Source organism: Pseudophryne corroboree, assembly GCF_028390025.1.
Source record: "Pseudophryne corroboree isolate aPseCor3 chromosome 3 unlocalized genomic scaffold, aPseCor3.hap2 SUPER_3_unloc_11, whole genome shotgun sequence".
NCBI classification, from domain to species: Eukaryota; Metazoa; Chordata; class Amphibia; order Anura; family Myobatrachidae; genus Pseudophryne; species Pseudophryne corroboree.
In genome coordinates, this window is record NW_026967499.1 from 1,013,748 (window position 1) to 1,039,776 (window position 26,029).

At 46.2% G+C, this 26,029-nt stretch overlaps 1 protein-coding gene across 1 annotated transcript in view; it reads left to right on the forward strand.

The window, feature by feature from the left end:
• LOC134983267 (uncharacterized) overlaps positions 1-26,029 on the forward strand; it is a 569,154-nt gene that overhangs the window by 374,930 nt on the left and 168,195 nt on the right. Inside the window, exons 5-7 of the mRNA XM_063948990.1 lie at positions 12,313-14,045; positions 25,066-25,172; positions 25,286-25,357. Coding sequence (XP_063805060.1) covers positions 12,313-14,045; positions 25,066-25,172; positions 25,286-25,357 — 1,912 coding nt within the window. The remainder of the gene's footprint in view (positions 1-12,312; positions 14,046-25,065; positions 25,173-25,285; positions 25,358-26,029) is intronic.

Here is a 26,029-nt window from a genome sequence, read left to right on the forward strand (position 1 = left end):
CATTCGGTGCTGCAGAGTCATCCGCACTCTCCCGCCCGTTTGGGAGCTTTGGTATAATCCCCATGGTCCTTACGGAGTTCCCAGCATCCACTAGGACGTCAGAGAAAATAAGAATTTACTCACCGGTAATTCTATTTCTCGTAGTCCGTAGTGGATGCTGGGCGCCCATCCCAAGTGCGGATTGCTGCAATACTTGTACATAGTTATTGTTAACTAATCGGGTTATTGTTGAGAGCCATCTGTTCAGAGGCTCCACTTGTTATCATACTGTTAACTGGGTTTAATATCACAAGTTGTACGGTGTGATTGGTGTAGCCTGTATGAGTCTTACCCGGGATTCAAAATCCTTCCTTAATCGTGTCAGCTCTTCCGGGCACAGTATCTTAACTGAGGTCTGGAGGAGGGTCATAGGGGGAGGAGCCAGTGCACACCAGGTAGTCCTAAAGCTTTCTTATCTGTGCCCAGTCTCCTGCTGAGCCGCTATTCCCCATGGTCCTTACGGAGTTCCCAGCATCCACTACGGACTACGAGAAATAGAATTACCGGTGAATAAATTCTTATTTTTTCCAGGGATGCTTTTTGTTCCCAATCTGCTCCTGCCTGTGGGCGTTGTTGGACACTCACAACCAGCAGTTGTTTTTGTCTCAGAAGAAAGTCCTGAAGCTTCAGAACAGGATTCGATGCCTCCTATCTTGTCCGCAAGTGTCGATACATTCGGCAATGCAAGTGCTAGGTCTCATGGTGTCTGCTTTCAACATGGTGGAGTATGCTCAATTCCATTCCTGCCCTCTGCAGAAGCTAATTCTTACCAAGTGGGACGGCTTGCCTCACCGGATCAGGTCTCAAATGATCTCCTTGTCTCCGGAGGTCCATCTGTCACTGAGCTGGTTGCTTCAGGACCAACGATTTAGCAGGGTTCGTCCCTTCTGGATCTTCAGCTGGGTCCTTCTGACGACGGATGCCAGTCTGAGAGGTTGGGGTGCTGTGTTGGCACAACACTCCCTTCAGGGTTTGTGGATCAAGGAGTCGTCTCTCCTCCTGATAAACATTCTGGAATTGCGGGCGGTGTTCAACTCATTGAACTTGGCCCTCATTTAATACAGAACAGACCTGTTCAAGTACAGTTGGACAACGCCACCACGGTGGCGTACATCAATCATCAAGGCGGCACTCAAAGCCACATGGCATTGAGGGAAGTATCACGGATTGTTTAGTGGGTGGAACGTCATCTGTCAGCCATATTGGCAGTGTTCATTCCGGGGGTCCTAAACTGGGAAGCGGACTTTCTCATTCGTCAGGACGTACATGCCAGAGAGTGGAGCCTCCATCCAGAAGTGTTTCAACTCCTTGTGGACAAGTGGGGCCTTCCAGATGTGGACCTGATGGCATCTGGACACAATCACAAGGTTCTGGTCTTCAGAGCAAGGACAAGGGATCCTCAAGCAGCGTTCGTGGACGCACTGGCAATTCCATGGAACTTTCGGCTGCCATACATGTTCCCTCCGGTGTCACTCCTGCCCAGAGTAATAAGGAAGTTCAAGAAAGAAGGAGGAATCCTGCTTCTGATCGCTCCAGCGTGGCCCAGATGGCATTGGTTCTCAGACCTTCAGGGTCTCTCGATAGAGAATCCCCTTCTACTTCCGCAGTGTCCAGATTTCCTCGTTCAGGGCCCCTGTGTATATTAGGATTTAGCCCGATTGGCTTTGACGGCGTGGCTCTTGAAGCTTCCGTCTTGAAGGCCAAAGGATTTTCTGAGGCGGTCATTCAAACCATGTTGAAGGCCCAGAAACCGACCTCTGCTCGGATTTACCATAAGGTCTGGAATTTTTACTTTGCTAGGTGTGCATCTAACAATTATGATGCTTACAAGTTTAGTACGGCCAAACTTTTGGCCCCTCTACAACAGGACCTGGACTTGGGCCTTCGTCTGGCCTCCATCAATGTTCATATTTCTGCCTTGTCGGTTTGGTTCCAGAGAAAAATTGCGACCTTACCTGATGTGCATGCGTTCACTCAGGGTGTGTTGCGGATTCAACCTCCTTATGTCCCGCCTGTGGCTCTTTGGGACCTGTCGGTGGTTCTGGAGGCGTTTCAAGGGTCTCTGTTTGAGCCTCTTGAATCTGCAGACCTTAAGTGGCTTTCCCTTAAGGTATTGTTTCTGCTGGCTATTGTCTCTGCTAGACAGGTGTCGGATTTGGGTGCCTTGTCTTGTAGGTTACCTTATCTGATTTTTCACCGTGATCGGGCGGTTCTTAGAACACGTCCCGGGTATTTACTGAAGGTGGTGTCCTCTTTCCACCTTAATCAGGAAATCATGGTTCCGGCCTACTTACATGTTCCCATTTATCCTCCGCATCAGGCTTACCTGAGGTTTGCAATTCAGGATTGTCATTACCAATTTCAAACGTTGCAGTTTGGTCTGTCCACGGCTCTGAGGATTTTCACCAAAGTGATGGCGGAGATGATGGTTCTCCTTCGCAAGCAAGGACCCATACTTGGACAATCTCCTGATAAAGGCGAGATCCAGGAACCAGTTGGTGCAAAACGTTGTACTCTCCCTGACTGTTCTTCAGCAACATGGTTGGCCCCTAAACTTGCCAAAATCGCAGTTCATTCAGACGATGCGGTTGTCGTTTTTGGGAATGATATTGGACACAGAATTACAGAGAGTCTTTCTTCAGTGGACAAGGCTCTGGAACTTCAGAGTCTGGGCAAACAAATTCTGAAACCAGCAAGAGTGTCAATCCATCAATGCATTTGGTGGCTGGGGAAGATGGTTGTGGCCTACGAGGCCATTCAGTTTGGCAGGTTCCATGCCAGAGTGTTCCAGTGGGACCTGTTGGACAAGTGTTCCGGGTCCCACCTACACATACACCGGAGGATAATCCTGTCTTCCAAGACCAGGGTATCAATCCTGTGATGGCTGCACAGCTCTCACCTCATAGAGGGGCGCAGGTTCGGGATACAGGACTGGATCCTGCTGACCACGGATGCAATCCTCCGAGGCTGGGGGGGGCAGTCACAATGGGAGAAAACTTCCAAGGAAGATGGTCAAGTCAGGAAACTTGTTTCCACATAAATGTTCTGGAGTTAAGGGCCATTTACAACGGCCTTCTGCAAGCGGAACATCTTCGAGATCTGCCTGTACTGATCCAGTCGGACAATGTAACAGCAGTAGCGTACATAAACCATCAGGGCGGAACGAAAATCAGAGCGGCATTGGCAGAAGCCACAAGGATTTTCCGCTGGGCGGAAAAGCATACAAGCCCTCTGTCAGCGATCTTCATTCCAGCAGTGGACAACTGGGAAGCAGACTTCCTCAGCAGACACGATCTCCATCCAGGAGAGTTGGGCCTCCACCAGGAAGTCTTCACAGAGGTGACAAGTCGTTGGGGAGTTCCTCAAGTAGACATGAGGGCATCTTGTCTCAACAAGAAGCTTCAGAGATATTGTTTCAGGTCAAGGGACCCTCAAGCAATTGCAGTGGATGCACTGGTGACACCATGGGTGTTTCAGTCGGTGTATGTATTACCTCCACTTCCTCTCATTCCAAAGGTTCTAAAGATCATAAGAAGAACAAAGATCCGGGCGATCCTCATTGTCCTAGATTGGCCAAGGAGGGCTTGATATCCAGATCTTCAGGAATTACTCATAGGAGATCCCTGGCCTCTTCCTCTGCGCGAGGACCTGTTACAACAGGGGCTGTGCGTGTATCAGGACTTTCCACAGCTACGTTTGACGGCATGGCGGTTGTGCGCAAAATCATAGACCGTAAGTGTATTCCCAGTGAAGTCATTCCCACAATTATTCAGGCCAGAAAAGGGGTAACGTCTAAACATTACCACCGAATTTGGAAAAAATATGTTTCTTGGTGTGAATCCAAGGGGGCTCCTACGGAAGAGTTTCGGCTAGGACGTTTTCTCCATTTTCTACAAGCAGGTGTGGATGCGGGCCTAAAATTGGGCTCAATTAAGGTACAGATTTCGACCTTATCGGTTTTCTTTCAGAAACAATTGGCCTCCCTTCCAGAAGTTCAGACTTTCGTGAAAGGCGTGTTGCACATCCAACCTTCATTTGTGCCTCCAGTTGCACCATGGGATCTTAATGTGGTGTTGCAGTTCCTTCAATCACATTGGTTTGAACCTTTACGGACGATGGGGTTGAAATTCCTCACCTGGAAAGTGGTCATCGCTGTTGGCCTTGGCATCTGCAAGGCGGGTGTCTGAGTTAGCGGCCTTGTCTCACAAGAGCCCTTATTTGATCTTCCATGAAGATAGAGCTGAATTGAGGACACCTCAACAATTTCTACCGAAGGTGGTTTCCTCTTTCCACATGAAACAACCTATTGTGGTGCCTGTGGCTACTGACGCCTTCGCTGAGTCAAAATCTCTGGATGTGGTTAGAGCTTTGAAGATTTATGTCTCCAGAACGGCTCAGATTAGGAAAACAGAGGCTTTGTTTGTCCTGTATGCTCCCAGCAAGATTGGGTGTCCTGCTTCCAAGCAGATCATTGCACGCTGGATCTGTAACACGATTCAGCATGCTCAGTCCACTGCTGGATTGCCGTTACCGGAATCTGTAAAGGCCCATTCTACTAGAAAGGTGGGCTCATCCTGGGCGGCTGCCCGGGGGGTCTCGGCATTGCAACTTTCCCGAGCAGCTACTTGGTTGGGGTCAAACACATTAGCAAAGTTCTACAGTTTGACACCTCGGCCAATGGAGACCTTAAGTTTGGTCAGTCGGTGCTGCAGAGTCATCCGCGCACTCCCGCCCGTTCTAGAGCTTTGGTATAACCCCGTGGTTCTATGATGACCCCAGCATCCTCTAGGACGTATGAGAAAATAGGATTTTAATACCTACCGGTAAATCCTTTTCTCTTAGTCCGTAGAGGATGCTGGGCGCCCGTCCCAGTGCGTACTGTATCTGCAGTTATTAGTTGTGGTTACACACACGTTGTGTTACGTTATTGTCAGCATGTTGCTGCAATTGTTCATGCCGTTGGCTTGTGTTCTGTTGAATGCCACGTTCTGCGGCATACTTGAGGTGTGAGCTGGTAAGAATCTCACCTTAGTTTAACAATAATTCCTTTCCTCGAAATGTCCATCTTCCTGGGCACAGTTTCTATAACTGGAGTCTGGAGGAGCGGCATAGAGGGAGGAGCCAGTTAACACCCTTTCAAAGTCTTGAAGTGCCCATGTCTCCTGCGGATCCCGTCTATACCCCATGGTTCTATGATGACCCCAGCATCCTCTACGGACTAAGAGAAAAGGATTTACCGGTAGGTATTAAAATCCTATTTTCTCTAACATCCACAAGGGATATTGGGGACTTTGTACGATGGGGTATAGATGGGGTCCAAAGGAGCCGGTGTACTTTAGATTTCTTCCACTGGGTGTGCTTTCTTCCTCCCCTCTATGCCCCCTCCTGCAGCCAGTTTAGAACAGTGTGCCCTCAGGAGAGGATGCCACTCTGGAGCTCCAGAGAATTTTTCCTCCGTTTATTTTAAACGTTGTTATTGTGGGTATACTGTTTGGGCAATAGTATAACAGTATACTGAGGGAGTTGGGGGAGTGGGGGCGGTTACCGGTCTCTTCAGGCGTCAGAGCCGCTTCCCCGCTGCAGGACCACCGTCCTGAGAGGTTGTTGGTACCGCAGGGCATTGTGCATTAGCAAATGCAATCGCAGCACGTCGCACACCCCCTAACAATGCCGGGAGGTGAGAAGAGTGGTGAGTACAAACCGGGGGACCCGCTAGGGGGGTCCCCCGGCTCTTGCTGCAGCGCGATCACAGGTGCGGCATGTGGATGCTCTACGGAGGGATCCGCTATAGCCCCCTGTGTACACTGGCAGCGGTGGTGGAAACAGGGATTCATGTTACGTTTTACACCTGTTAGGAGACATTTGCCAGTATAAATAAATGTATAGCTCCGGAGCCATTACAGGGGGCGGAGCTTCCTTAGAGCGAGACCAGTGGCGTTTTGGCGCCTTCCTCTGCTTACAGCTACAGCAGCAAGGACACACAGCCCCTCCAGACACTCAGGATACACAGGAAACTGGTACAGGGGTGTAAATAAGGGGGAGAGACGCTATTATACACACTATAGTGTCCTGAAAAGGCTGTGGGTAAGGGTGGTTAGGGTTAGGCTGTGGGTAAGGGGGGTTAGGGTTAGGCTGTGGGTAAGGGGGGTTAGGGTTAGGCTGTGGGTAAGGGGGGCTAGGGTTGGGCTGTGGGTAAGGGGGGCTAGGGTTGGGCTGTGGGTAAGGGGGGTTAGGGTTAGGCTGTGGGTAAGGGTGGTTAGGGTTAGGCTGTGGGTAAGGAGGGTTAGGTTTAGGCACTGCTGGGGGGAGGTTAGGGTTAGGTTGTGGGTAAGGGAGGTTAGGGTTAGGCACTGCTGGGGGGAGGTTAGGGTTAGGCTGTGGGTAAGGGGGGTTAGGTTTAGGCACTGCTGGGGGGAGGTTAGGGTTAGGCTGTGGGTAAGGGGGATTAGGTTTAGGCACTGCTGGGGGGAGGTTAGGGTTAGGCTGTGGGTAAGGGGGGTTAGGTTTAGGCTGTGGGTAAGGCGGGTTAGGCACTGCTTGGGGGAGGTTAGGGTTAAGCTGTGGGTAAGGGGGGATAGGGTTAGGCACTGCTGGGGGGAGGTTAGGGTTAGGCTGTGGGTAAGGGGGGATAGGGTTAGGCACTGCTTGGGGGAGGTTAGACTGTGGGTAAGGGGGGTTAGGCACTGCTGGGGGAAGGTTAGGGTTAGATTTTGGGTAAGGCGGGGGTTAGGTTTAGGCACTGCTGTGGGGAGGTTAGGGTTAGGCTGTGGGAAAAGGGGGTTAGGTTTAGGCACTGCTGGGGGCAGGTTAGGGTTAGGCTGGGGGTAAGAGGGGTTAGTTTTAGGCTGTGGGTAAGGGGGGTTAGGCACTGCTGGGGGGAGGTTAGGGTTAGGCTGTGGGCAAGGGGGGATAGGGTTAGGCACTGCTGGGGGGAGGTTAGGTTTAGGCTGTTGGTAAGGGGGGATAGTGTTAGGCACTGCTTGGGGGGGAGGTTAGGGTTAGGCTGTGGGTAAGGGGGATTAGGTTTAGGCACTGCTGGGAGGAGGTTGGGGTTAGGCACTGCTGGGGGGAGGTTAGGGTTAGGCAGTGGGTAAGGGGGTTAGGTTTAGGCACTGCTGGGGGGAGGTTAGGGTTAGGCTGTGGGTAAGGGGGGATAGGGTTAGGCACTGCTGGGGGGAGGTTAGGGTTAGGCTCTGGGCAAGGGGGGTTAGGTTTAGGCACTGCTGGGGGGAGGTTAGGGTTAGGTTGTGGGTAAGGGGGGTTAGGTTTAGGCAGTGCTGGGGGGAGGTTATGGTTAGACTGTGAGTGGGAGGGTTAGGTGTCTGCAGTGCTGGGGGGAGGTTAGGTTTAGGCTGTGGGTAAGGGGGGTTAGGTTTAGGCACTGCTGGGGGGAGGTTAGAGTTAGGCTGTGGGTAAGGGGAGTTAGGTTTAGGCACTGCTGGGGGGAGGTTAGGGTTAGGCTGTGGGTAAGGGGGGTTAGGTTTAGGCACTGCTGGGGGGAGGTTAGAGTTAGGCTGTGGGTAAGGGGAGTTAGGTTTAGGCACTGCTGGGGGGAGGTTAGGGTTAGGCTGTGGGTAAGGGGGGTTAGGTTTAGGCACTGCTGGGGGGAGGTTAGGGTTAGGCTGTGAGTGGGAGGGTTAGGTTTAGGCAATACTGGGGGGAGGTTAGGGTTAGGCTGTGGGTAAGGGGGTTAGGTTTTGGCACTGCTGGGTGGAGGTTAGGGTTAGGCTGTGGGTAAGGGGGTTAGGTTTAGGCACTCCTGGGCGGAGGTTAGGGTTAGGCTGCAGAGAGGGGGGATAGGGTTAGTCTCTAGGGGGGGCGGGTTAGATTTAGGCTGTGGGTAAGGGGGTTAGGTTTAGGCAGTGCTGGGGAGAGGTTAGGGTTAGGCTGTGGGTTAGGGGGCGTTAGGTTTAGGCACTGCTGGGGGTAGGTTAGGTTTAGGCTGTGGGTAAGGGGCGTTAGGTTTAGGCACTGCTGGGGGGAGGTTAGGGTTAGGCTGTGGGTAAGGGGGTTAGGTTTAGGCACTGCTGGGGGGAGGTTATGGTTAGGCTGTGGGTAAGGGAGGTTAGGGTTAGGCACTGCTGGGGGGAAGTTAGGGTTAGGCTGTGGGTAAGGGAGGTTAGGTTTTGGCACTGCTGGGTGGAGGTTACGGTTAGGCTGTGAGTGGGAGGGTTAGGCGTCGGCAGTGCTGCGATTGGGATGCCGGTGTGTCTTCTCATTTCTAGCCTTATATGATGTTGCCCGGGCTCAGATCACTTGTATAAATGCTTTTGACTGAAGAAGTAGCGGGTGCACCACAGGTAGCAGCAGTGCCTGCACAATTGATTCATGTTATAGTCTCATAGATCCTTAGCTGATTTGTGAATGGCGCTGGGAATATCAGGGAAACTTACTGTAGTGGATGCCTGAAACAACCAGGTCGGGCTACAAGCCCATGACACTCCCAGAAGACACACAAGGCATGCAAGGAAAGCCACCACCCAAGTTCAGCCACCCGCTCCTAGGCTACTTACCCTACCCCACAGCACTTACGCTGTCACCTCCCGCCCGCAGCACAGCGTAGAGCAGCCGTAGAGCCGTCTTCATTCTCTTCCCGGCCCCCGTGTGAATCCGCGGCTGCATGTGACCAGGAGGGGGAGGCACCGCCAGAGGACTGGTAGTGGTAAGGCTCCACCTCCTCTTTACAGGCAGGAAGTGCAGTTAATTGAGAGCCAGGAATTGGCTGCAGCGGAGCGCGTCCTCGGGGACCCACACGTTTTTGAAAAGTGAGTCCCCGTCCTCCGATCTGGGTAAAATACGCGCTACAGTGCGTATTTGCAAACACTGTGTATATGTGTGTGTGTGTGTGTATGTATGTGTATATATATATATATATATATATATATATATATGTATGTGTGTGTATATATATATATATATATATATATATATATTTATTTATTTATTAAGCAACAATGTGGGTCATTCCGAGTTGTTTGCAAGCAGCTTTCGTTCGCTGCGCAGCGATCATGCAAAAAAATCGGCACTTCTGCGCATGCGTATGCAGTGCAATGCGCACGCACGGCGTTCTTTAACAACGATTGATGTCGTTTCACACAAGGTATAGCGACACTTTTCAGTCGCACTGCTGGCCGCAGAGTGATTGACAGGAAGAGGGCATTACTGGGTGTCAACTGACCGTTTTCGGGGAGTGTTCAAAAAAACGCAGGCATGCCAGGAAAAATGCAGGTGTAGCTGGCCGAACGCAGGGCGTGTTTGTGACATCAAAACAGGAACTGAACAGTCTGAAGTGATCGCAAGCTAAGACTGCACAAAAAAATATTGTAGCCGCGCTGCGATCCTTTCGAACGCACTTCTGCTAAGCTAACATAAACTCCCAGAGAGTGGCGGCTTAGCGTTTGCACGGCTGCTAAAAACAGCTAGCGAATGAACAACTCGGAATGAGGGCCAATGTGTATAGTGTATTTTAATTGTATTTAAGGTGGAATGCACTTGTTTGTGTGTCCCAGGAGGGGGGAATCCATTACTGTGTAGGCCAGGCATGTCCAAACTGCTGCCCTCCAGCTGTTGAGAAACTACACATCCCAGCATGCCCTGACACAGCTTTAGCATTCTCTGACAGCAAAACTGTCAGGGCATGCTGGGATATGTAGTTTCACAACAGCTGGAGGGCCGCAATTTGGACATGCCTGGTGTAGGCTGGTGGATTCCCCCAGTACTTTCCCCCCAAAATGGAATGCCTTCCTCTCTAGCCTCCCACATGGAAGTATCATGAGGAGAGAGAGGAGCAGCTCAGCTTTAAAACAAGCTGAGTGGTTTTCTGGAGCTCCTTAGGGATCACCTTTGGTGGGCAGGAAAGCCTGACCTGGGATCTAGGCTGCCCATCTCTGGAGCCCAATTTTAGACTGGAGATGGTGAGCTGGGTACCTGGGCAGATTCCTGGAAGTAGTTTAGATGGGAAAACTTCCCCCAGCCTAGACTGAGCGTCACCAGGGTGGATACCAACCCTCCAGGATGGGACGGTCAAAGGAGAGCGACTACTCCCCACCGTCCGTAGAGGACAATGATAGCTGTGCATGTGGCCAAGGCATGCACATCACATGGGTAAACAATGATTGGTTGAGAACAGCACGGTGGACTTGCCCCCTGTGGTATGTGTATTGGCGTAAGATAAAAAGAGGAGGCCTGTTAGCCTCCAGAGGTATTATACTATTTTCACTCTGCTGTAAACATCTTGCTGTATTGCTGTTGCCACTAGCAATAGGGAACAGTGTTTTTTAAGACTGGGTGAATAAACATCTGCCTCAAGATGACCGCTTCATCTTGTGATCTGCAGTGCTATGCCAAACATAGTTCCGTTTTCCGGCTGTCCAGGGTGCACTCAGCGTCTCCAAGCTTCGCCTCCCGCCAGCTACTGTGCAGAGGCCAAGTCCAGCGACTAGTGGTGATTCGTCGACACCACACAGGTGTGGTAAGATAGCGTGTAGACACATACAGAGCAGTACCATGGTTCCAGACTCCATAGCGACAAGGAGTCTGGTGGTGGCAGTGTAGTACCTGCCCATTACGCAGTGGGTGGAGTCAGTAATAGGCGGTTACTAATGGTAATTGGGAATCCCCTAATTGGCCAGATCCCGTGTGACCTAAACATCCATTCTGTGACTGGAGCAGGACGCAAGGCAGGGTGAGGGCTTTCGTACAGAACCATCCAGTCACAGAAATTGCTGGCATAGCGGTGGGATAATCCTAGGTGGCTTTTCGGTCACCTGATTGGAGAAGCCGAGTTAGGAGAGGAGTAACTGCAGTGCAGGAGAACGCACAAGATGGCGGTCTTCAGTGGAATGTCAAAGGACGATCTGGAGATCGTGTATCAGGAGAAGGGTGTGGATATCCCTTTCAATGTGTCCAGAAGCATCATGAGGGCGGCACTCGTGAGCTTGGAGGAGTCCCGCTGGACGGAGGTAGAGTACTAAGGGCGTTGGCATTGAAGAGGGTGGCCTACCAGTGGACCTTTGTACAGAACCGGTGAGACCCACAAGCCCCAGCCTCTCTATTAGCAGCAGCCATGTTTCATACCTAGCAGGGCCGGAGGTCCAACGTCCCAGGTGGGGCGACACGGATACCTTAGCAGATCGGCTAGTGGAATTCGGAGAAAGGGCAACGGAGCAAGAGTGCTTGATCATCACCTCACTTCCCAATATCACTGCCGGGCTCCGGTGACTGTGCGCAGCCTGTTCTGCCCCCAGCAGTAGCGGAAGAGCCAGTGCTCCCACCTGAGGCAAAAGTGCCTCCAAGTCAGCTATCCGGAGTGTGCAGGAAAGACTGGGCACACTTAGCTCCAGAATACAGCCCGTGGCTTCAGCTGCGTCACTAGGCTGCGGCAGTGAACGGTGCCCGGAGTGAGCGGCTTTAGGGCAGGAGAAGTGGGGGACTTAATAGATTGTTTCTTGGTTCCAGTGGTGGCCGACAGCTATCAGGTAGGGTAGATAAGAAGCCACGTAGTAATAAAAGCTCCAGAAAGCATGTCTGGATGGACTCAGGCCCCTCTTATTTATTATTTTATATACTAACAGGGGTGACAGGTGTGGTACATCCCTGCAAAGGCAGATCCAATCTCTTTCTCATCAGACTCTGCTGTCTTCCCTGCACTCTCACTCAGATGTTCACTGCTGCCAGTAGCACACGTATGAGAAGCAGAAGTATGGCGGCAGCTGTATAGATCCTGATATGTAATTCTCTATATCATACTTACTGTACACACATCATCCTTATTACTATTGAGAGAATAGAGGTAAGACACTGATGATGGGGGGTGTAAAAGTGGATTATAACCTGGAAGATGATGATGATTACAGGGTATTATATGGTGTATTGCATGTAAGGTACCTTGTTCCACACGTACTCTGCTGTAGCAATATACCTTATATAAGGGCGAGTAACACATATACAGGCTTACCAGCGTATGAGCACACACATAAAGGAATGCTACCTTACCAATGCTTCCAGGAGTAACGTTAGGAGACATTTCTCTGATCCATCAGCTCATATGACTGATGTTATTGTTCAGCTAGAATCTCCAATTCATACGATACATTCCCCATCCATTGTTTTACATTGGTGCTGACATAGGACTTGGCGAGTGACTACATCTCCATTTATACTTCATGGTTAGTTACAAGTACAAGAGAGAGAGATATCTAAGTCTTATTATAATATTACATTTGTTATTGTGTGTTCTCATTTTTGTATTTCCATAATGTATTTTATTTCCAGCAGATGGACACACAAGCAGGAATATCTCAGAAGGACATCTAATGTTATCCCCGGATTGTGACATAAAAGATAATGACAGTAGACAGGATTCTCCAGGAAATAATCCCATTACCCCAATTATACATCCAGCTCTATCAGCTGATCCCCCTGATCCTGGGAAATGTTCTCCTGATCACTCTGATATTGGAGCATTTGTTACAGCTCTGACAGTAGATACAGTGTTTCCCTGTTCTATAGATGCCAAATGTTTTACACAGAACACAAAGCTTATTACCCATCAGCCAGCTAAGGCAGCTGAGAGGCAATTTCCATGTTCTGAGTGTGGAAAATGTTTTACATACAAATCAGCTCTTGTTAGACATCAGAGAAGTCACACAGGTGAGAGGACATTTCCATGTTCTGACTGTGGAAAATGTTTTACTTGGAAATCATGTCTTGTTACACATCAGCAAAGTCACACAGGTGAGAAGCCATTTCCATGTTCTGAGTGTGGGAAATGTTTTGGCCGGAAATCACAACTTGTTAGACATCAGAGAACTCACACAGGTGAGAGGCCATTTCCATGTTCTGACTGTGGAAAATGTTTTACTTGGAGATCAAGTCTTGTTACACATCAGCAAAGTCACACAGGTGAGAAGCCATTTCCATGTTCTGAGTGTGGGAAATGTTTTGCCCGGAAATCACATCTTGTTATACATCAGAGAAGTCACACAGGGGAGAAGCCATTTCCATGTTCTGAGTGTGGGAAATGTTTTGCAGGCAAACCAGAGCTTGTTAGACATCAGAGAAGTCACACAGGTGAGAAGCCATTTCCATGTTCTGAGTGTGGGAAATGTTTTGCAGACAAACCAGAGCTTGTTAGACATCAGAGAAGTCACACAGGTGAGAAGCCATTTTCTTGCTCTGAGTGTGAGAAATGTTTTTCACAGAAATCACATCTTGTTGATCATCAGCGAAGTCACACAGGTGAGAAGCCATTTCCATGTCCCGAGTGTGGGAAATGTTTTGCAGACAAATTACATCTTGTTAGACATCAGAGAAGTCACACAGGTGAGAAGCCATTTTCTTGCTCTGAGTGTGGGAAATGTTTTGCCCAGAAATCACAACTTGTTAGACATCAGCTAAGTCACACAGGTGAGAGGCCATTTCCATGTTCTGAGTGTGGGAAATGTTTTGCCCTGAAATCAGATCTTGTTAAACATCAGAGAAGTCACACAGGTGAGAAGCCATATTCTTGCTCTGAGTGTGGGAAATGTTTTACACAGAACTCATATCTTGTTATACATCACAGAAGTCACACAGGTGAGAAGCCATTTCCATGTTCTGAGTGTGGGAAATGTTTTGCAGACAAATTACATCTTGTTATACATCAGAGAAGTCACACAGGTGAGAAGCCATTTTCTTGCTCTGAGTGTGGGAAATGTTTTGACCGGAAATCACAACTTGTTAGACATCAGCTAAGTCACACAGGTGAGAGGCCATTTCCATGTTCTGAGTGTGGGAAATGTTTTGCCCTGAAATCAGATCTTGTTAAACATCAGAGAAGTCACACAGGTGAGAAGCCATATTCTTGCTCTGAGTGTGGGAAATGTTTTACACAGAACTCATATCTTGTTATACATCACAGAAGTCACACAGGTGAGAAGCCATTTCCATGTTCTGAGTGTGGGAAATGTTTTAGACAGAAATCACATCTTGTTACACACCAGAGAAATCACACAGGTGAGAAGCCATTTTAATCTTTTGGAGTATACTTATTATTGCCATGCGTTGTTCTTCAAGGTTCTTATCCTATGTCCTGTGCTTTTTGCAATATACATGCAACCACTGGGTGAAATAATCGGCTGTCATGCCCTCATCTACCACTGCTATGCAGATGGTCTGTCTTTTGTTCTGGGTACTAAGAACCCAGTACCAATCCTAAATGTCTAGCTGAGCTCCAGGTGTGGGTGATGCCAGTTGGCTGTGACTCAGTCCTGGTGAAACAGGTCTTTATGATAGAAGCTCACCAACAAAGGACAGGGCTACAGCTCAGCTTTGTTACCAACCAGACTTACGCTTGGGGGTTCAGGTTTACATAATGCTGATCCTGTGCAGAATCTTGGTGTCCTGGATGGTGGAGTGACACTTAGACATCAGGTATCAGCCACACTCAGATCCTCATCTGAGGAACATAGTCAGACTCCAGCACTTTATTCCCTCAGAAAATCTACCTACAGTCATACATGCACTTGTATCATCACACATAGACTACTGCAATGTCCTCTACCTGGGTCTCCCAGCAGAAGAATTGCACCGCTTGTAGCTTGTACAGAATACAGCAGCCTGGCTGTTACCTAACCAGCCCGTTCCTGCCACATAACACCCATTCTCTGCTCCCTTCACCGGCTCCCTGTAAGATGGTGACTCTGGGCCTAATTCAGGTTGGACTACAGTGTGTGATCCAAACGGAATTATTGAGAAAAACTTGCGGACGCATGCGCAGCGCCCGTCCTGCGTATGCACCTGCATTCTCTACAGGGGGCTGTAGGAAATGTGATTGCTTCTTGTTAATCAGGTAGAGGCTGTCACGGGGTGGGGGGTAAAGCTCCGTTTCCAGTGAGAAGATGGAGCGTTACAAGTGCGGTGTTGCGAGAAAGGGAGGCGGACAAACGGTCATGTTCACTGTGGCTGCATGACATCACACGCAGCCATCGCAATCTAGAAGAACGCGGTGGGGATCCTGCGGGCACTGCTAAGCTGGCAGGATGCTTCACTAGTTTCTAAGATGAAGCAGTAATTGTGGAGCGATCGCAATTTCTGCTTCATAAAGGGGGGAGGCGCCGGTCAGCATACTAGGCTGCCTCGCCCTGCGATGGGCAGCCCCCAGCACGCTAGAAAAAGGATTGCTAATTAGCAGCATCTGCTATCCTTACTGACTTACTGTAGGCACCCTATTACATAATCTTACTGACTCTCCCAGCCCTACATGACCAGGGTCCATGTACCAGAAGCAGCATCTGCCTCCTTACTGACTTACTGTACGCCCCTATTACATAATCTTACTGACTCTCCCAGCCCTACATGACCAGGGTCCATGTAACAGAAGCAGCTTCTGCCTCCTTACTGACTTACTGTAGGCCCCTATTACATAATCTTACTGACTCTCCCAGCCCTACATGACCAGGGTCCATCTACCAGAAGCAGCTTCTGCCTCCTTACTGACTTACTGTAGGCACCCTATTACATAATCTTACTGACTCTCCCAGCCCTACATGACCAGGGTACATGTACCAGAAGCAGCTTCTGCCTCCTTACTGACTTACTGTAGTCCCCTATTACATAATGTTACTGACTCTCCCAGCCCTACATGACCAGTGTCCATGTACCAGAAGCAGCTTCTGCCTCCTCACTGACTTACTGTAGGCCCCTATTACATAATCTTACTGACTCTCCCAGCCCTACATGACCAGGGTCCATGTACCAGAAGCAGCTTCTGCCTCCTTACTGACTTACTGTAGGCCCCTATTACATAATCTTACTGACTCTCCCAGCCCTACATGACCAGGGTCCATGTACCAGAAGCAGCTTCTGCCTCCTTACTGACTTACTGTAGTTCCCTATTACAGAATCTTACTGACTCTCCCAGCCCTACATGACCAGGGTCCATGTACCAGAAGCAGCTTCTGCCTCCTTACTGACTTACTGTAGGCCCTATTACATAATCTTACTGACTCTCCCAGCCCTACATGACCAGGGTCCATGTACCAGAAGCAGCTTCTGCCTCCTTACTGACTTACTGTAGGCACCTATTACATAATCTTACTGACTCTCCCAGCCCTACATGACCAGGGTCCATGTACCAGAAGCAGCTTCTGCCTCCTTACTGACTTACTGTAGGCCCCTATTACACAATCTTACTGACTCTCCCAGCCCTACATGACCAGGGTCCATGTACCAGAAGCAGCTTCTGCCTCCTTACTGACTTACTGTAGGCCCCTATTACACAATCTTACTGACTCTCCCAGCCCTACATGACCAGGGTCCATGTACCAGAAACAGCTTCTGCCTCCTTACTGACTTACTGTAGGCCCCTATTACACAATCTTACTGACTCTCCCAGCCCTACATGACCAGGGTCCATGTACCGGAAGCAGCTTCTGCCTCCTTACTGACTTACTGTAGTTCCCTATTACATAATCTTACTGACTCTCCCAGCCCTACATGACCAGGGTCCATGTACCAGAAGCAGCTTCTGCCTCCTTACTGACTTACTGTAGTTCCCTATTACATAATCTTACTGACTCTCCCAGCCCTACATGACCAGGGTCCATGTACCAGAAGCAGCTTCTGCCTCCTTACTGACTTACTGTAGGCCCCTATTACATAATCTTACTGACTCTCCCAGCCCTACATGACCAGGGTCCATGTACCAGAAGCAGCTTCTGCCTCCTTACTGACTTACTGTAGTCCCCTATTACAGAATCTTACTGACTCTCCCAGCCCTACATGACCAGGGTCCATGTACCAGAAGCAGCTTCTGTCTCCTTACTGACTTACTGTAGTCCCCTATTACAGAATCTTACTGACTCTCCCAGCCCTACATGACCAGGGTCCATGTACCGGAAGCAGCTTCTGCCTCCTTACTGACTTACTGTAGTTCCCTATTACATAATCTTACTGACTCTCCCAGCCCTACATGACCAGGGTCCATGTACCAGAAGCAGCTTCTGCCTCCTTACTGACTTACTGTAGTTCCCTATTACATAATCTTACTGACTCTCCCAGCCCTACATGACCAGGGTCCATGTACCAGAAGCAGCTTCTGCCTCCTTACTGACTTACTGTAGGCCCCTATTACAGAATCTTACTGACTCTCCCAGCCCTACATGACCAGGGTCCATGTACCAGAAGCAGCTTCTGCCTCCTTACTGACTTACTGTAGGCCCCTATTACATAATCTTACTGACTCTCCCAGCCCTACATGACCAGGGTCCATGTACCAGAAGCAGCTTCTGCCTCCTTACTGACTTACTGTAGTCCCCTATTACAGAATCTTACTGACTCTCCCAGCCCTACATGACCAGGGTCCATGTACCAGAAGCAGCTTCTGTCTCCTTACTGACTTACTGTAGGCCCCTATTACAGAATGTTACTGACTCTCCCAGCCCTACATGACCAGGGTCCATGTACCAGAAGCAGCTTCTGCCTCCTTACTGACTTACTGTAGTTCCCTATTACACAATCTTACTGACTCTCCCAGCCCTACATGACCAGGGTCCATGTACCAGAAGCAGCTTCTGCCTCCTTACTGACTTACTGTAGGCACCTATTACATAATCTTACTGACTCTCCCAGCCCTACATGACCAGGGTCCATGTACCAGAAGCAGCTTCTGCCTCCTTACTGACTTACTGTAGTTCCCTATTACAGAATATTACTGACTCTCCCAGCCCTACATGACCAGGGTCCATGTACCAGAAGCAGAATCTGCCTCCTTACTGACTTACTGTAGGGCCCTATTACATGATCATACTGACTCCCAGCCCTACATGACCAGGGTCCATGTACCAGAAGCAGTTTCTGCCTCCTTACTGACTTACTGTAGGCCCCTATTACATAATCTTACTGACTCTCCCAGCCCTACATGACCAGGGTCCATGTACCAGAAGCAGCTTCTGCCTCCGTACTGACTTACTGTAGGCCCCTATTACATAATCTAGCTCTCCCAGCCCTACTTGACCAGGGTCCATGTACCAGAAGCAGCTTCTGCCTCTGTACTGCCCTGGTTACTTCCATCTGTTGATGAAGGACTGTTAGTACCATAAATCCCCAACTAGTGCTTGGATGTCAGGGAAACAGGTGGGTGGTAGTGGGGAGAGTCAGGGCGGTGGCAGTAGTGGGGGAGAGATGGTGGGTGGCAGTAGTGGAATGAGACAGGGTCGTGGCAGTAGTGCAGGGAGACGGCGATGGCAGTAGTGGGAGGAGACGGTGCGTGACAGTAGTGGGGGGAGACAGGCCGAGTGGCAGTAGTGGAAGGAGACAGGGTGGGTGTCAGCAGTGGGGGGAGACAAGGCAGGTGACAGTAGTGGGGGGAGACAGGGTGGGTGGCAACAATGGAGGGAGATGGGACAGGTGGCGGTAGTGGAGGGAGACGGGGCAGGCGGCAGTAGTGGAGGGAGACAGGTGGGTGGCAGTAGTGGTGGGGAGATGGTGGATGGCAGTAGGGGGGGACAGGGTGGGTGGCAGTAATGGGGGGAGATGTTGGTGGGAGACGGGGCGGGTGGCAGGTGTGTGGGGAGACAGGGCGTTGGCCGTAGTGGGGGAACACAGGGCAGATGGCAGTAGTGGGGGGAGACATTGTGGGTGGCAGTAGTGGGGGGAGACAGGGCAGATGGCCGCAGTGCAGTACCAGGGAATGCTGGAGGCAGTAAAGAGGTGTATGGGTCCTGCACAGAATCAGCTGATAATTAGACTTAATGATGATTATGCTTCCTTATTTCTAATGAATCCCTTGTGTGTGTTACTGTTATTTGCTGTGTCAGCCTTTATGTGTGTTCTGTGTAATAATCCTGAAAGTAGTGCTGCTACCGATCTCATATCATTTGTAGTAACTTGGAAAAGATGAGATATGTGGTGCACTCTGGAAGCTTATAGGGGGTTACTCAGAGATGACCGCAGGTGTGATATCACGCAGCCCCTGGAAAATGGTCCCGGCCCGCCCGCTTTCGCCCCTCAGGGATGCCGCCACAATGTGTGTGTCTGCGCGGCCGCTGCGCATGTGCATTTCGCCACCACAAGCAAACTGCTGAGTAAAGTATTTTTTAAGTTTAAAATATAGACAAAAATATGTGAATTAAAGATATGAAATAAAGTAGTTTAAAATCAAAAGATTTCCGGTGTGATTTTGGCTGTGTCCGATTTTGACAAATCATTTGAATAGTGGGATGATATTACGGGAGGAAAGGGGGGGGTCTCTTTCTGTGTAAAGAAAGTTTTATTTGTTAGTTTTAAATTAATTCTGTCTGTTCAAATGTTGTTTTTTAACTTGTAGGTGAATTAGGGTTGTTGTATTTGGAAAAATAAACTTACCTGACCCTTGCCTGAAAATGTCCATGTATGAAGGTATGGGAGATACCTGCTGCAGTCCCTTCTACTTACATTTGGGAGGTCCAGTTGTTTTGAGGGAATTAGTAGCAAATAGTAAATGATACATTGGCTCCATAATGTCTCGCTGACCCTCTGATTCTTACAAAAATATGTTACACAAAATGACATTTGCATTAACAACCATTAATTAAACAAGAAAAACACTTTTTAAAAAAAACTTTATATATATAAAAAAATAGAAGAAAATCACCAATTCTGGTCTGGATTCAGTGACTCTATCATGAGAACAAGTGTCTTTTTAGCAAGGACTATGCCAACAGTAACCAGTAGAGGAATCAGGCGTATCCCACAGAATATCAGTGCTGCCACCATACATTGGGTATAGAAGATAAAGTGCAAGATTTCTGAACAGTGCTTTTATAAGGAACATAAGAAGTGCATAGATCACAATGATCAGAAGTCCAGGACAATGAGGTCAAGAATCCAACACTGGTACTAATTACATATTTACATATTCATCACAGATAACGAAATGCATACCAACACGTTCAACAAACCAGTAGACGTCCGCAGCTTCATACTAACCTCCAGCTGCCACCACCCAAACTGGTTGAACAGTGTCCCAGTAGGCCAATTCAAAAGACTCAGGAGGAACTGCTCCAGAGTCAGCGATTATGAGACACAAGGACAAGAACTAAGTTTAAAATTTAGAGAGAAACAGTATGATACAGAAAAGGTACAGACAGCATATACCATGGGTAAGGGAAATGATAAGCCTCCCCTCCTACAATACAAAAAGAGACCAGAACATAAAACAGACAAAGAAGAGATCCTTTTCATAACACAATACACAAAACAAGCAAATCAGATTAAAAAGATCATAAACAAACATTGGCCGATACTTCAAGATGACACACTAGCAGATATCATACCTCCAAAACCAAAAGTAGTGTTCCTGAAAGCACCAGACATTAAGAAGAAGCTGGTACACAGCCACGTACCACCAAAACAAACTACTATAGAAGGAACACATAAGAAGGGGACTTCTACCACTAAGGGACCTGCATGGGCTGCCACACAACAAAAGCTAGAAGCACCACACCTACCCAAACAGTAATGTCTGTTTCACATTCCACAACATGTAACACACAGGACAACTTACCATGCCACAGCAAGGGCATCATATATATGTTAGAATGTCCCTGTCCGCAACAATACATAGGAAGGACTATACAGCCACTCAAAATGAGAATAAATGAACACATACGGAATATAAAAAAAAGGTTTGGAAGAACATCCACTTTCCTTACATTACAAAGAACATCATGAATCAAATCCCACACTACTCAAGGTCACAGGACTGAAGGAGGTTAAGAAAACCTGGAGAGGGGGTGACTACATACACACCATCAACAGGGAGGACCTGCGTATGATAATCCACATGGTGACCCGAACACCCAAAGGCCTCAACCAGGACAATGAAGTACGATCCATAATTTGTATATGAAGATAATATCTTTACATCCTGGGATCAAACACTCTCTAAGCCCACTAGTATCCAAGTAACTATATATATAACACCCAGGTAACACCTTTCTGATAGGAATAATACATTTATACAGAATACAGGCACACGATGAGACTATTTTATTCCATTCACACTTATTGGAGGAACATAATATAGTCTTCTGTTACGTAGTCACATGCAATGTTCAACCCAGACTGCAAGAACACCAGGGATTTATGTATAAAATGTGATATCTAGTAGCAAACAGTTTAAGTCTTTTACTTGTATCAAGAAATGTGCAACACTAAACAGTAACTGAACAACCAATCCACAGAAGAACCATTGCCATCTAAAAAAACCAATAACAATCCATGTAGTAATAACCAATCCACAGTAGAACCATTGATTGACATCTAGAATAACCAATCACAATCCAAGTATGAATAACCAATCCACAGAACTATTGATTGATATCTAGAAAAGCCAATCACAATCTAAGTAGGAACTACCAACAGTAAATTCTCCCACCCACAAGATGGCTACTTAACCTCACTTATGCCAGAGAACAGTGAATCACACAGACTCCCAGAGGAAGGCCAGCAAGCTGAAAGGCGTTGGAGATACAGACACAAAGTCACCCAGAAGAACGGATATTAAAGACACTGATACTCTATATGCAAAAAAAGAGAAAACAAGATTGCCTTGTAGTGGTGCACATTGCTAATATAAAATGTAACTTTTAATTTGTATTAATAAAAAACATTGCGAAATATAGGGTAAAATATAAAGGTGAAAAAATAGAAAAAGTGTTTTAAAATATGTGACTCCTCGCACACAGGGCGTCCGCAAACTGCAAATTCTGTATGCCTTTATAATATGCAAATGTTCATATATTTTACTGTGTTTATTAATAAACGTTGTATAATTCCCAGCAGTGATTCATGTCTTGTTTTATATTTATTAATATTATATAGTTACCAGCAATTCATGTCTTGTTCTTTATTCCTTATTTTCAATATAACCAATAAAGGTCATGTATGACAAGATATACTAATATTCAATCTATATGTAAGAGAATCACTATAGGAGTCTCTAACAAATCAGTGTGCTAGTTAATTTCTTCACAGCAAGATGTTTACAGATGATTTTATTAATTTCTATGTATATACAGTGTGTGTGTGACTCCTTGGGACTGGACATATGGTAGAGGTCACTATTATTCCATCTTACCACACATTAAGGAGATATACTATAGTGCTAAGAGTCTAATAAATGTTGTTATATTATGTATCTGTTCTTCATTTATAGTGCACTATTCAGTCTAGCTGTGACTCATATATCGCCACTTATATTTCAATGTTATAGTTGATTCTATGGGGTTAATTCCCTTCTACACAGGCAAGTATTGATAATAACGGTCACACAGCGTCTGTGTCCCTTATTAGCAGCACAAAGCAAACAGTCTGACTATAACTCATGTGTGGCTCCAAATGTTTCAATATTGTAGCTATTCCTTAGCTTCTATCAGCACAAGCAATTGTTGATTGATGTTGTTACACTGTCCGTATCCTTTATTGGTAGCCCAGTCACACAGTCTAGCTGTGACTCATTCACTGCTGTGAATGTTACAATATTGTAACTATTCCAGTGAGGTTAATGTCTATCAGTACAGACAGCTCTTAGAACATGATTTCTGTTTAAATCCACAGTGTGGTTTATTTCTGTGTGATTGATGTGGATCACTAGTGCATTCCTTTATTGCAACTTATCCCACCTCAATAATTAACACAGTATATATCCTTCCCTAATTATCTACAGTATTTTGCTGCATATACACCATACACTAGATCTCATAATAGAATGTGTTGATAGTGGTAATTGATTCCATGGGGTTAATTTCCATCAGCACAGACAGCCACCAGTACATAGAATTACACAGCGTCTGTGTCCTTCATTAGCAGCACGAGTCACACAATCTGACTATAGCTCATGTGTGGCTGCAAATAGCTGTTAATTAATGTTGTTACACTGTGTCTATATTCTTTATTAGTGGCCCAAATACACAGTCTAGCTGTAACTTATATAGTGCTGTGAGTGTTGCAATATTATAACCATATTCATGGAATCAATTTCTATCCGTACAGACAGCTATTAGAACATGATTACTATTTGGATCCAAAGTATGGTTTATTACTGTGTAATTCTTGTGGATTATTGGTGATTCCTTATTACAAAATATTCCACCCAAATCAATACATATCACACACGGAGTCTCATGGTGGAGTGTGCTGATAATAACAGCACGTTGAAACACTGCTCTCCGTATGGCTGTCTAAGCACACTTTCGATCTATATCTATCTATATAATTGTACCCTTCGAGGGGTGTAATATTAGAGTATCAATCTAAATCACTGACATGCTATATCGCTGTGGTACAGAAGACTATCTACATACACATTTCTCTATCTAAATGATCATTCCCTTCCGGGAGTGTGTAAGATCTTTGTTTCACTGCCTCGGCATTAAAGCAGTAGCGGACGCCGTGTGCGCAGAAAGGCCTGACGCACGTTTCGCAATTGCTTCTTCTGAGGCTAACCAGATCGCCTCCCAGATCCGGAATTTATACCAATACATAGGCTCCCTAGAGCCAATCATTGTCACGATTCTCTGTGACGCATATTCCTCCCCAGTGATCCGATCTCTCCAGTCATGTGACCAGCATGTTTAACGAAATACAGATCTACCTAAGGTTGCTATAATCAATTACAGACATTAATCCAGTGTTTCCAAGTTATATTCTAAAATGTAATATATTCAGTGAATGCCCATTAATATTCCTCATATAATGATAGGTACGGATATCTTTCCTTCAACCCGTATATGGACACAAAGTGCCACATCTGATATTGCAATTCATTTAAATATGATAATCAAATGCCGGACATCCATCTCCATCATTTTTACATCAGTTGGACCGTCCTATTCATATCCCAATACTTATTAAGTGTGTTTAAGATTATTATGTGGTGCAGGATCCACAGATCTGTACGTTCATTAACAGTAACTTTTATATTCATTTTGTTTGCATTTATCATTAGAACTCTATAGATTTATATTTAATTATATTGCAGGTCTCGTTATGTGCCTTATAAATCTATCTAATTTAATTTTGTTATCAAAGCTATTATTAAATTAATATTATAATTTTTTCAACTCATATATAAAAAAATTGTGATTATTATTGTGAAAATAAAAAACTGTAAATAAGTGAAAATTGTGATGCAGGTGAGTAGATAGGATCCAATTTTCTTCCTAGGACTCCATGTGATTCATACATCATTGGTGAAAAATATTGTTATTTAGTAATGATTTATGTTGGTGTTGTGAAAAAATAAAAAGATAAAAAATAAAAATTAATTTTATAATAAATATGAACATTATCATGAGTGACCAGTGAAAAAAATTTTGTGACCAAAAAATCATCAAACAAAGAGAAAAAGAAGTGATGTGATACAAACAACGTGATTAAAACTGATTAGACAGTGAATAAAATGAATTGTAAATATTAGAGACATATAAATGGTTATGATAAATCTATCGGTTTTTAGACTATACCAAGGACACTATACAGATTAGTCCACCACACCATAAGATTTTAAAACTGGAGTGTATTAATTATCTAACTTTCAAAAGGCACGAGTTTGTCCATGTAGGGTCATCTATAAGTGTAGACCCCTGAGGAGAATATGTTACAACCTCCTGTCACATACATAGTGCTATTCATCCAGTGTATTTGTTCGACAAATATTTACATTCATGTTCTATAATGTCTGGAGTGGGGGTCTTGCTCTCGACAATGAAGTAATTGGTATATGCAACAACTATTACAGGTAGGTTTTTATCAAGGGCATACACATCTCTATATTTTTTATGTTAGTTTTTTCTATTAATTTATATGTTACGTGAATAAAGAAAAAAACGTCATATTGTGTGTGTGTCTAAAATTCCCTATTGACTAAGATAGGTTCAGGCAGTATGATCTTGCTTGTCCATTGGTAGGTACATATAGTATTTTGAGTTTCCACTGGAAAAGAATCGCATCTCGAATACAGCAACCAATTATAAATTCATCAAGATTTTAATATCTTTATTTCAGAAAAAGGAGGGAAATGTAGATGGTCTCCTTATTTTGGGCCATTTGGATCTAAAGACGTTCACTGAGGATATGTCTTATCTCAGATGCAAGAGCCTATTACACAGTTGGTGAGAATTTTGGTATTTTATTCCAAAAAGGCAGTATATATGTTCTCCTCATTTAGACCATTAGGTCTGAGGGTATTCATCAGGAATATTAGTCTTGTTTCTTGTTTTAATAGTTCACGGTCCACGTCACCTCCTCGGATGTTAAGAGTGATCCTTTTCATGCCAAAGGCTACCAGGCCTCTAGGGTTGGATTGGTGACATTTCAGAAAGTGACGTGCTATAGGCGTTAGATTCCTAGATAATCTCTGATCACGTTCAGCATTCCTGATGCTGCCAATGTGTTCCAAAATTCTCCGTTTAAACGGTCTTTTAGTTTTGCCTATATAGCTCTTGTTACATGGGCATGTTAAGTTATAGACTACTGCCAATGTGTCACAATTTATATAGTCATTTATCTTCCAAGTTTTGTCAAATTTGTCTGTATATTGGGTCGTGGGTATCATTGCGGCACATGCTTTGCATGTACCACATGGATATGAACCCTTTTTTTTACTGGCTGTTTTTGGGGTTCTCAGATGACTTTCAACTAGGATATCTTTCAGATTTCTGGATCTTCTCCAACTGATATCAATGCGCTCTCCCAGTGTCTTGGCTAGGTCTGGATCGGTATGTATTGTATTGATTTGGGTGGAATATTTTGTAATAAGGAATCACCAATAATCCACAAGAATTACACAGTAATAAACCATACTTTGGATCCAAATAGTAATCATGTTCTAATAGCTGTCTGTACGGATAGAAATTGATTCCATGAATATGGTTATAATATTGCAACACTCACAGCACTATATAAGTTACAGCTAGACTGTGTATTTGGGCCACTAATAAAGAATATAGACACAGTGTAACAACATTAA